This window comes from Medicago sativa, chromosome 8 (assembly GCF_051527215.1).
Source record: "Medicago sativa cultivar Bolivia chromosome 8, Bolivia_mono, whole genome shotgun sequence".
NCBI classification, from domain to species: Eukaryota; Viridiplantae; Streptophyta; class Magnoliopsida; order Fabales; family Fabaceae; genus Medicago; species Medicago sativa.
Genome location: NC_140756.1, coordinates 28,114,476 through 28,126,963, shown reverse-complemented (window position 1 = coordinate 28,126,963; position 12,488 = coordinate 28,114,476). Strand labels below are relative to the sequence as shown.

General features: G+C 32.9%; 1 protein-coding gene and 1 long non-coding RNA gene across 3 annotated transcripts; both read left to right on the top strand.

Moving 5' to 3' along the window:
- Nucleotides 1-2,675: 2,675 nt before the first annotated feature.
- On the top strand, nucleotides 2,676-3,302 carry LOC146898094 (uncharacterized). Its single transcript, XM_085736509.1, has one exon. The coding sequence runs from the start codon at nucleotides 2,676-2,678 to the stop codon at nucleotides 3,300-3,302; it is 627 nt and encodes a 208-aa protein (XP_085592635.1).
- A 618-nt stretch (nucleotides 3,303-3,920) lies between these two features.
- On the top strand, nucleotides 3,921-8,104 carry LOC146898093 (uncharacterized). 2 transcript variants are annotated; one of them, XR_015021157.1, is made up of 4 exons: nucleotides 3,921-4,782; nucleotides 4,928-5,009; nucleotides 6,121-6,239; nucleotides 7,544-8,104. It is a non-coding gene; the product is annotated as an uncharacterized LOC146898093 (long non-coding RNA). The 2 variants fall into 2 exon arrangements; XR_015021156.1 differs by having other exon boundaries at nucleotides 4,928-5,019.
- Nucleotides 8,105-12,488: the final 4,384 nt, after the last annotated feature.

Here is a 12,488-nt window from a genome sequence, read left to right as displayed (position 1 = left end):
ATCTGATTTGTATTGTGAGCACCTCTGATTGTATATCAAGTGTTCAACCTCAAACATTTTTCTAAGCTAGATCGATGCAAAAAGTCCAATTTTATTCTCTTAAACCCTAAGTAATCATATGCTATAAATAGAGACCCTTGCACTCATTATTTTTTTATCAGAAAGCTGACGATTCAAAGCAAGGATCAAACATCAGAGTTTCAAGACAGGATTTCTCCCTCCTTTTGTTCTCTCTAAGGTATGTTTTTCTATTGTTTTGTTATGGTGTATGTTTTCATGAGCAACTAAACATCTTGATTAGGGTTCCAAGATGAATCCCTTCTTATTTGTTGGGTTCTATTAATAAAGTTTTCATTCAGTTATGCTTTTCTTGTGCCCAATTTAAATTAGTCCTTGCATGTTCTTGATGCTTTTTCCAAAGAGATCTCTACATCGTAATCTTGAAAATTGATCCGTAGATTAAAAGTAGGTTTGACAACCCGAAATTATTATCTGTTCATGGCTATTTTTTTATTTTAAGAAACTAAATTAGCTCACCCAAATTGAAACCACAGAGAATTGAACATGAGACCTTAAGGAGGAGCACACTCCCAGATCCCAAGCCAATACCACCATACCAACCCAAGTGGGTTAATGAAATTCAAGTTTGAAACCTAATTGTTTCTACTCTCATCTTTGGACAATGCCGCAATATAACCTAGGTTAATTCAGAATATATGTTGTTGTGAGAAGCTTTGTGTGAATTTTTAACCGTAGATTCAGTAAATCATGAGTAGGCACCATATAGCTGTTAATTTTCTAAGTTAATTCCAACTAAGACGAAGGGGGATTCAACGAGTCCCTAATCGCCGTTAATAATCTGAATCACAAACCTAATCTCGCATTGAGCATAGCAATTTAACCCTGCAACTTTATTCAATTCTATTTTACTTTCACCCTTTCATAAACTTACTACTTTATGACTTATTACGATTTGGTGCACTTGCCAATTTCATCTATTAACCTGCTAGATATAAGTTGAATATTTTTTTAGTAGAAGAAGGGGGCAGAGCCCAAAAAAAACTAAACGATTAAACGAACATTTCAAACCATGACCAAAAGTTGGAAAAAATATTATTTGAAGGACTAAAACTTGATTGAAAATTTTTAAGACTAAATCAAATTTGAAAATTAAACTTTTAAAAGTTGAATAACCACCATGTGCGCGGATTTAGGACTATCAATGTCATGTTCTATTTTAGAGATTATGATTTACATCAAGAACCCACCTTTTTTGTTTTAAATAAAACATTTTTGTTATGAAATTGGCAATAATAAAACACTGCCATCACCTAAACTTGAACATGAGACTTTTTTTTTGGTGGTGTCCGGGGTTCAAACTTCAGACCTTGCATATATTATGCATTGTCCTTACAAACTGAGTTAAGCTCACGGGGACAAACATGAGACTTTCAATGTGTTAGATTGACGTGATACCACTACCAAAATAAATATTATTATCACTACCAAAAAAAGATTGACGTGATACCAACCTACGTTACGAAACCTATCGTGATAATTTTCTCATTCATTTCAATTTAGGTCTAACAGAAGAAGATTCTTACCTCTGAATGTTAATCAATGGTTTGTTAGTTTCTTTCTCCTCCACGTGCGATAGCTTGCGTTACGACGATACCGCTCTGCTAGGTTTTCCCCTTCACTAACAGTACTCTGTTGCTACATCTTGCTACAAAAATTCTAATTGATTTGGGAATTTAATGCTTTCATATTAAAAAGATGATTGATCGTTGAGAAGACAGACTCTATGCATTCCTAATTAGGTTTTCTTTCATGCTGCTACAATTGAAATTCATTCTCCCATATCTATTAATATCAAGTAAGGATGTCCTCAACTGTTTGATGAATTGCTCATGAAGAATGTTTTTTGGTTTTCTCTTTTAATAAGGAGTATTGATTTTCCCTTTCAATAAGGAGTATTATTTTCCCTTTGTATTGATTTTCCCTTTCAATAAGGAGTATTGTTTTCCCTTTCAATAAGGATTTTTTGTGTTTATCGGAGACAATGAGTTGCATAGCTTGGAATTGTCGTGGACTTGGTAATCTACAAATGATTAGTGCGTTCAAAAAGCTCTTACGAGATAAAAATTCCACATGTGTATTTCTCTCAGAGACTAAGAAAAAAGATTTTGAGATGAACAAGTTTCGGAATGTTCAAGGTTTATCTGGTGTTGTTGCTGTCAGTTGTTTAGGAGAAGGTAATAGACGTGCTGGCGGTCTTGCTATGTTTTGGAAGGAAGGAGTTGAAGTGGAGGTATTATTTCTTTCCTCTAACCATATTCATATCTTAATTGCTATTGAGAATGGAGATGAGAAATGGAGGCTTACTGGGGTATATGGTTTTTCGGAGTCTCAAATGAAGCATAAAACTTGCGAGTTAATTGACCAGTTATCATTGGTGGAAAGTACTGATAAGTGGCTTCTCATGGGGGATTTTAATATGATTTTTTTCACAAGATGAGAAGGAAGGTGGGAATTTCGGAAGCTCTCATATGATTTCAATGTTTAGAGACACTCTTCAAAATCACAATCTTTCTGACTTAGGGTTTGAGGGTGATAAATATACTTGACATAATAGACAAGATGGTGTGTCTAATATCAAGGCACGCCTTGATAGGATGGTAGCGACACCAGCCTGGTCCTCATTCTATCCTTCGACTTTAGTGGTGCATTTAACGAGATATGCTTCAGATCATCTACCTTTGTGGTTGCGGCTTGCTTCTAGGAAGCCAAAGAAAAAACAAAATGTTCTTAAATTACAACGCTTTGAAGAATGTTGGCTATGTGATAGTGGAATTTTGGAAGCAGTGAAAGGTTCTTGGGAGGTGGCAGGGGATTCTATGTCTGACAAAATTAATCGATGTGGGAATGATCTTTCTAACTGGAGTAAGGATCGTTTTGGAGATGTCCCCAATCAGATAAAAATTGTTCAAAAGAAATTGGATGATCTTAATAAACAAACCCAACATGAGGGGGTGATGTCAGAAATTAGACGAGTTGAGGCTAGATTGAATGACTTGGTGGAGAGTGAAGAAATTTGGTGGGTTCAGAGGTCTCGTGCTTTGTGGTTAAAGCATGGAGACAAAAATACAAAAAATTTTCATCAAAAAGCTTCTCAGAGAAAATCTAGAAATTGGGTGGAATCTATATGTGACGATCATGGGGAAAAATTTGATGATGAGAGGAAGACATTGCCAGAGTTTTTAATAATTTTTTTCAAGATATTTTCTCTACAAGTCACCTAGAAAGAATTATTGAAGCTGTGCAAGTGGTCAAAGATAGATTGTCGGATGCTATGCGTAACATATTGGAAGCTGAGTTCACAGAAAATGAGGTGTCCCTAGCCGCTAAAAATTTAAAGTCTCATGCTGCCCCGGGACCGGATGGAATGCCTGCTTTATTTTATCAACAATTTTGGAGTATAGTTGGCAAGGATATGACTTCTTTTGCTTTGAAGATTCTCAATGGTGGTGGAAATCCGAGCAACATTAATTATACATATATTTGTCTTATTCCAAAAAAGAAGAAGACGAAGGTGCCAGGTGATTTTCGACCTATTTCTCTTTGCAATGTCATTTTTAAAATAATTACGAAAACAATTGCAAATAGGTTGAAATTGATTCTTCCATATATCATTGGAAAATTCTAGAGTGCTTTTGTGCCGGGACGTTTAATTACTGATAATGCCTTACTAGCTTTTAAATCTTTTCATTATATGAGGAAAAAAAGAAAAGGCAAGAAGGGATGTGTGGCGTTAAAGCTAGATATGTCAAAAGCATATGATCGTATCGAGTGGAATTTTTTGATTGATGTGGCTGCCACTATTCAAAAGGCACAAAGACCTATTGTGAATTTTACACTACAAAAAAATGGCCATTTAGCTTCAGAAATTTTAGCTTCAGACTATTTCTGATGCTAGTAGCATCAGCTTAGCATCCACAAATTTTGAAGCAATTACACTTTTTCCAATTTATATTTCTTATAAAATTTAGCTTCAGTCATAGGGACGCTATAATTTATATTGTTGACGCTAATTTTTTTAAAAATTTTATCATCTAATTAGAGCATCCACAATGGAGACACCCATTTTTGGGTACTTAAATGGGTCCCACACGTACACATCACTCTTTTATTATTTTTTAATAGTAGTACCTAATAAGCACTCAATCCCTCCAACCCAGATCTCACACAAGGTTCTTAAATGGGACCCACTAATCAACTATCAATAACTTTATATCACTACATTTCAATTTTTTAATATTAAAAGCGTGCGGGTCCCGTTTAAAGTTGGGGGTCTTAAATAAGACCCCGGGTCTTAAGAGACCCCAAAAATTTTTTTTCCCAATGGGGGTACCTATTAGGTACGGTGTCTTAATTGGTAAAGACACCACCTTTGGGGATGGTTTTAGCATCCACAATTTCTGATGCAAAACTTTAGTAATTTTTAACTTTAAAAATAGCATCACGATGAATGAAGCTAAAACTTTATATTAGTGGCAATATGGTAATTATAATCGGTTGAAGGAATGGCAAAAGGGGCAAAAAGAAGAGAAAAATTTCAGACCCTCTCTTTCATTCTCTCTCTCTCTCTATCGCGATCTTCTGTCTCTTGTCTCTTTCACGGTTTCTCTCCCAAAATCCAGACTCACCCAAAAAGTCCTCGATTTTAGACATCTTGAAGCTTGCATGTGTCATCCTCGTCTTTAATTTTTCATTGGAAGCAAGGTAAGTGAGAATAATTTCTTTCCCCTCTTTTCTTCCTCTCAAATCCAAAACTAACCCTAATTTTTTATCCAATTCCAATTTCTTCAATTACATTGAATTAAAGCCTTGAATGTGTGATTTTTCTTGTATTGAACATGAATAATAGGTGTTGTTAAAAGCTGAAGACTTGGAGAAGAACAAGGAGTTTGAGGAAAGTGGGAGTCTTGAGCACTTTAAGCAATTGAAAGGTAATTTGAGGTGGGTTCCTAGTAGGATTTCAATTGATAAACTGGGATTTTTTATATTGATTTTAATTGATTTAAGAATAAGTTTCAGCCTTTAGATCGAAACTACTCTTGGTGTAGTTAGATTCTTAATTGTTGTAGATTTATTTTAGCTTCTCCATGTTTGTTGGATATGTATAGCTATATATACTTGTTAAAATACGAATATGTTTTAAGTACTTCATACATGAAGTTTGTTGTGCTCCTGGTGCCCATTGTAATGCTCATAAATCACTAGTTTAGGCTAAGTTAGATAATAAAATATATATGTAGGTATATTGCTGGAATTTTAATAAGAATAGATAGAGAAGGATAAAGGGAAACAAAGATAAAATAAAATTAAGTTTAGGTAATTAGGCAGTTTTGTGTGAAGATATATCATAGTTTTTGTCTTTTGGTTTTGTTCACATATAGTACATGATAAAGAAAAACAAATAAAAATGTTGACAACGACATGTAACCTATCTCCACAATTACTCAACCAATTAGCTAAGCTGGTTAATATATCTAATATTTCTACCTAAATCTTATATATATTCACATCTTTTTAACTTCTTTTTTGTATTTTCATCTTAATTCTTATATATATTCACATGTTTATATTCACATGTTTTTAACTACTACTATCAATTCACTCTCATTTACATTTCTTTAATTTTTTTCTTTTTCGTCTTGTTCTCTTCTTTCAAGTATTAAATCTCCAAAGAGTGTCACGGAGAATGTTTTTGAGGTGTTTTGTACTACTGAACTCATTTCTTTTTTCTTTTCGTTCTGTTCTTTCAAGTTTCAAATATTAAATCTCCAGAGAATGCTACAGTGTTTTTGAGATGTTTTGTGTTACTTAACTAAAAAATGAAGATAAATACAGAAATGGAATTGCTAGTTTATAGTTAAAAATGCAGTGGAGTGGTGTTAGTACTTCTGTTTCTGTTGTTAACTGTTCACTCATTGTACATTTTTGCCAGCTGCATGATATGTTGAATGTTTCTAATTGACTACTCATCAACAATTTCGATTTGTTAAATGTTTGTGTTGTTTATTCTTTTATTCCCATTAATGTGTTTTTTGGATTAAGGATAAAATGTATCAGATTGCTTGACCAAATGGCTGGACAATGTCATGGAAATAAGCGGAAAAAGTCTTCCACCAAACCCCATTCGACGTAAGGCTCACCATGACGTGGAGCTAGACATGGTATGCATTCATTAAATTCTTTAAATATTCATTGCTAGTCTGGTGATTGGGTTGAAAGTCGTGCTGAAAAACTTATGTAAGTTATTTATGGTAAAATTTGAAGTTGGCATTGAGTTACTAGTTGCATTGGTGCAAATGTGAATTGTATTTTTTTTCTAAGATAAGATTAGGAACCTAAAATTAGAATCTGAAGCATAAGTTTGAACTAATGCTATCAGAATTAGAAACCTAGGATCAGCTGAGTGCTAGTCCCTACATAGCAAAACTACAATTAATGTTTGTTTTTAAGGTAACAAAAACAAAATCACTATCACACAGTAGGTGAGACTAGCTAGTGATGTTAAATATTACATTGAATGGCCACGTGTATATAGGCAGGCTTTGTTTTATCATGTTTTGTTTCTCTTATATTTATGCAGTATGAATGTTACAACATAAAAGATGATTGTGATATATCAGTAAATCTGGTTGTCTTGTGAACTATAAGAATTATTCTCTGTTGCTGAATTATTCTCTGGTGTGAATTGAAATTGGTTACAAACATTTTGGATAGTGGCAGAAATTATACATTGTTGTATTACTAAAAAAAAAAATGCATTGTTGTAGTAGAGACTACATGCATGTTACCTTTTGGAATAGACATGAAACATGCACTTCAAATATGTTCGCTGATTTAACAATATATTAATAAGTTGTGGTTTGGCTTTATGATTATGTTTTGGCTTTAGGATTATGTTTAGTTTCTACTAAATTTATGGTTAAGACTTCATTATATTTGTGGTTTGTTTATCATTAGATGCCTCAATTTCAATTCGTGTTAATATCTCTATAATATTATATTTTTAAGTCTTAAATATTATTTTGTAAGTATGATAAGGGGTCGTTGACCAACAAAAAATATCCACATGCATTCAAGTTAATTAATGTCGGTGAATTGAATGCAATTGCGTACGATATTTTTCAATAAAATTGATAGCTTACTATTTAGCATCCACAATTTCGAAAGCTAAACTTAGCATTCACAGTTACTGATGCTAAATTTAGACCAATTTATAGCGTCCATTTTTATAGATGCTAAGTAGCGTCTACATTACATACATTTTTAACAAGTGTCTAGCTTCAATTTTAGCGTCCACTTTTGTAGATGTTATTTTAGCGTCAGATGAATGCTAGTGTTTAGCATCCAAGCTTTTACTGTCGTCAATTTTTTGGACTCTATACTAACTCTAAATGGCTGTTAGCATCCACAGTTTGCATTTTAGCATCCATTTTTCAGCTGAATCTAAAACACCATTTTCTTGTAGTGTTAAGAGTGCTAGTACGGTGTTGGTGGAGACACTAAGTGGAGGTCCAACTTTGTCAATATCTGATGTTCATTGGACACCTCCTTTTAGTGGTTTCTATAAGCTTAATGTTGACGCAGCAGGTCCGATAGAGGGTGATAAGTGGGGTATTGGTGTTGTGGTGAGAGATAATGAAGGTGTTGTGGTTGGTGCTATTTCTTGGCAAGTTTTTTCATTACCAGATTCAGAGGTTGCAGAAGCCTTAACTATGCGGAAGAGTTTGAAATTTGCAAAAGACATGTCTTTTCTGAATCTTATAGCAGAATCAGATGCTTCTAATGTGGTTTCAACGTGGAATGCTCACCAATAATCTTCCAACTATGTTGGCTCTATTATTCGAGATTGCATTAGTTTTAAGGGTAGTTTTCGTAGTTTAAATTTTTTGCATGTTAGGCATGAAGCCAACCAAGCTGCTCATTATTTAGCTAAATATGCTCTTAAGAAATTAGATTGTATATGGGTCGAAGAAACTCCGCCTTGTATTTCTGCAGTCTTGACATTTGATTTATTGCCAGACTTTAATTAGTTAATGAAATTATTTTTAACGTAAAAAAAAAGGTCTAATAGAAGTTCATTATTTTTTATGAATTAGATATCCTATGTGCATAATTATAGAGATTAATCCTTTGATTCAATAGGCAAAACTCTCCGGAAATTCAACATTATTGCATTTTTAAACTGAATTTAAACCCAAAACCTCCAGGCTAAAGCGGAAGAGATCCCTTAGGATCTCATCCAAATGCTCTTTTATAGAATTCATTATTATTTTCCCTACCGCATCAGAATTACTTCTATTATAAGAACGGGACACATCCATGGAATATTAGACAATTGGAAGTACAGGTGATTATTTGTCCGTTTGATAAAAACCATGTATAAGAGATGCTTTTGGCTTAATTAATGCTTTGGTCCCTTAACTTATTTTTGGATTTAAAATTGGTCCCCTAACTTTAAATTGTCTCAATTTGGTCCCTTAAGTATCTCTCCGTTTACCAAAGTAGTCCCTTCAGTTAGTTTTCTGTTATGTTTAATAAAAAAAGTTAAATGTGGTACACTTGTCATTTTGTCATTTGCTGAGAACTTTTTTTTTTTTGTTATTTTCTTCATATCTGATTTTTTTCCCTTCTCTTCTTCTCCTTTCCTATTCTTCTCTTCTGCCATTTCCAGTTTCCAATTTCAAACATATGCAACACAACAACACTAACTATTGTTTTCTCATTTTCACCATGATAGATCATAGAACCACCACCACCACCAATTGAATCTAAATTCCTCCTTCTTTGTAACTCCCCGCACGCCGCTTCCTACGACCACCACCGTCCATATCACAGTCGAATCTGTTCTCGCTTTAATTTTTTCGCACAAAGAAGATTCATTGTATTGTTGCACAAAGAAGTAAATTGGATTTTTTAGATTTTGATTTATCAGCTTTTAGTGTTTTATATCAACATGGATTTTTAGACCCATATCGCCGCCAAGGGTTTAGATTGTAAAGAAAGAAGAAAGGATGATTGGAACACAGAGAAATGGTTCAGGAACAACGTAAACCCCAATTGATTTCCTCAAATCCATTCGTGGTAGACCTGTTGTTGTGAAGCTCAACTCTGGTGTTGACTGTCGCCGGATTGTATGGAGAAGATGAAGAAAATAACAAAAAAAAAAGTTCTCAACAAATGATAAAATGACACGTGTACCACATTTAATTTTTTTTATTAAACATAACGGAAAACTAACGGAAGGGACCACTTTGGTAAACGGAGAGATACTTAAGAGACCAAATTGAGACAGTTTAAAGTTAAGGGACCAAATTTAAATCAAAAAATAAGTTAAGGGACCAAAGCATTAATCAAGCCTATGCTTTTTTACACAACAAATTTGACTGACCTTTGAAATGTGAGGACCAGGATTCCATGACTTTTGGGCGGGAAAAGTCATGTGACTTTCAACAAATCTTGCCCGTTGAAATTTTTTTAACGTACCAGATTGTTTCATTTTGTTTTTATCTTTTTAAACCGGTTATTTGAAAAAGCGATTTTAAAAGTTTTTGTCTTTTTCTGAAAAATAATATTTTTATCTTTATTTTCAGTTTCATTTTTATCCCTTAGGATTGTATTACTGGCTCTGATACCAGGTTGTGGGCAGAATCGCCAGCGGAATTTTCTCGAACTTGATTTAACATTTGTTCGATTTTAATTAAACCTTGAAATGGTTTTAAGAGTGTTTTAGCTCTTTCTTTTTGTGTATTTGTTAGTTTTTATAAGTCTTCTATATCTCTTAGAAAATCTTCAATATATTCTATATGATATTGTACTAATTCTTTAGAATGGAAAAGAATTTGTCTTAGAACAATTCTTTGGTTATAATATTCTATATCAGAGACTATGTTCTCTAATCTTTCTTTAAAGAGTTTTAATTCTGTTATAAGACCTAAACCAGGCATTATAGAATTTTTTCTAATGATTGTTCAAATTCAAAAAGTTTTTGAGATGGCCATAACAGAGTTGTGGCTCTTTCTTTTTGTGTAACAGAAATATTTTCTGTTTCTTCTAGTTCTTTTATCATTTCATCTATATATGAAATTTGTAAAATCATTAAATCATGGATTCCCCAAATTGTGTTCTTCATTTCTATTCTAAAGAAATTTTCTTCTATTTTGTTAACTAGGGTATCTAGTTTTATTCTGAATAATTTTAGTTCATTTTTTATTGTTATTCCTGGCATTATAATTTTCTATTAATACCTGAAAGTTCAGTTTTTATTTCTGATAAATCTTTATTAAGCTTTCTTTTTTCATAACTATCTAATGAAGTTCTAGCTGGTAGAAACTTTGGTTCACTAGTATTTTCTTCTTGTTTTAGAAGAGGTGTTCTTTCTATAATCATAATTGATTTTGACCTTTTTAGTGGTTTTAGAATTGGTGATTCTAATTTTATTAGTGGGGCAAATAGTTCATCTATTTGTATTTTTTCTTTTCCACTAAATTCTATACTGTAATGAGAATTACTTAATGCATAATTCATTTTATAACTTATACTAAAAGGATGGTTTCCTGGTCTCATAAGAGTTTGGTCCTTAAGTTTATAATGAATTACTAAAGATCTGTCTAGATCTATATCATTTAGACTTAAGCCTATCTGTAAATTTATGTCAAATTTTAATTTTCCACACTTTAAATTTCCCTCACCTTGGGTTATTAGTGAATGTTTTTCATTCATCCTAGCATCTTCGATAAGAAGTTCTAGTTCTGCATCTATTCCTTTCATAAAAGTACTTTTTATGATTATTTGGATAGTTGATATATGAATATATCCTATCTTCTGTCTTTTTTCTAACGATAGATGTTTTAATCTACTATTAATTTGTTCATTATCAATCAAGGATATTACAACAGATCCATCTGTTGATTCCATTGGTATGGCAACTTCTCCTACCATCATTCCATATTTTAGAATATTTTCTCTAGATAGTCTTTCTTTTATTAAAGAAAAAATATTTTTCTGTTTAAAATTTTCTTCTGGTTTTAAGGTAAAATCTACCTTTTCTATATGATCTGTTAATACATCTGCTATAAAACCAGATGAATTTTCTTTTATCATGCTATATTCCATGTAAAAATTATAAAATATTTAAAATCATACCTGACTTTGTCTTGGATCTTGATGGTTCTGATCTTTCGATCCTTTGAAATTTGAAATAATCTTTCGATTATTGATATTGAAAACTAAAAATCTTTCGATTTGGTAATGACAACCTCAAATCCTGCGAAGCCCTTTCCCACAATGTTTTTCATAAACTAAAGGTACTTACTTCATTGATTTTAGTCGTAATTTACAAGTGAGCATCGAGGCTCTTATTTATAGAAGGAAAGGACTTACAAGTGGTTCACCTGTCCTTATCCATGACAGCAAAAAAGAAAAACAATTGAAACACGCAAAGAAAAAGAAAACGCATTATCACCTAAAGTGATAATATTCTTATCTCTAAGTGGACCCCATCTGACTCAGATGATAGGGTTTCACTATTACATCATAATAATTATATGACGCGTGTCTAAGCTTTTTCTGTAGCCTTATCTTTTGTTGCTGAAGTTGTCGGTATTTTGTCTTCTTCTGCCGACACTTTGTCTTTTGCACACCATTTACAGATATGCCCTTTGTAGGTTGAGAAGTATTGGCAACATTCCTGTTGTACTTCGTCTGGAATTCTGTGGAGACCATTTTCGAATCCTGAGAATAATTCTTCGAATTGAAGTGTTTGTTTGAGGTGCTCTGTAGAGACCTTTTTCTTTGAGTCGCAGACCATGAAACAATAATCTAAAACATATAAGACTTTATAATTGGTAATGGATGACCCATATTTGATTAGGCAGTCATAAAAACGCTTCATTTGTTGAACAAATGAGATTAATGTCCATCCAACACTTGTTGCATTTGGTTCTAGATAGGTTTTGTTTGAGATACCTATCTTTATAGCTGTTCTTGGTCTTACAGCCATCTGATTATTTTCTTCTTCGAACCATGGATATGTTTGTTCGAATTGGAGAAATATTTCTCTTCCTTTGGCAAGGAAGTCATTAAATCTTTTTGCTGTATCACCGATCTCTTTTGGAAGATCAGCCAGTTCTTGAAATCTATAACCTTCTTTTTCCTCAAGATATACAGTCTTGAGCATTCCATAGTCATAGAATTCTTTAAGTAATTCCTTGGATATTCCTGGAACTGTATTAGCTTTTACCCCATGTTTGGTATTAACTGGATAAAAACATTCAATTGCTAGTTCTTCCTTGAAGTTGGCTAGCCATCTCCATTTTCCCATGAAATCATCAATGGTTTTTATCTTGTTTTTTTCTTTTTGGAGGTTTATAATTGATCCTACTGAAACCTTCTTTTTAGATTCCATTTTTGAT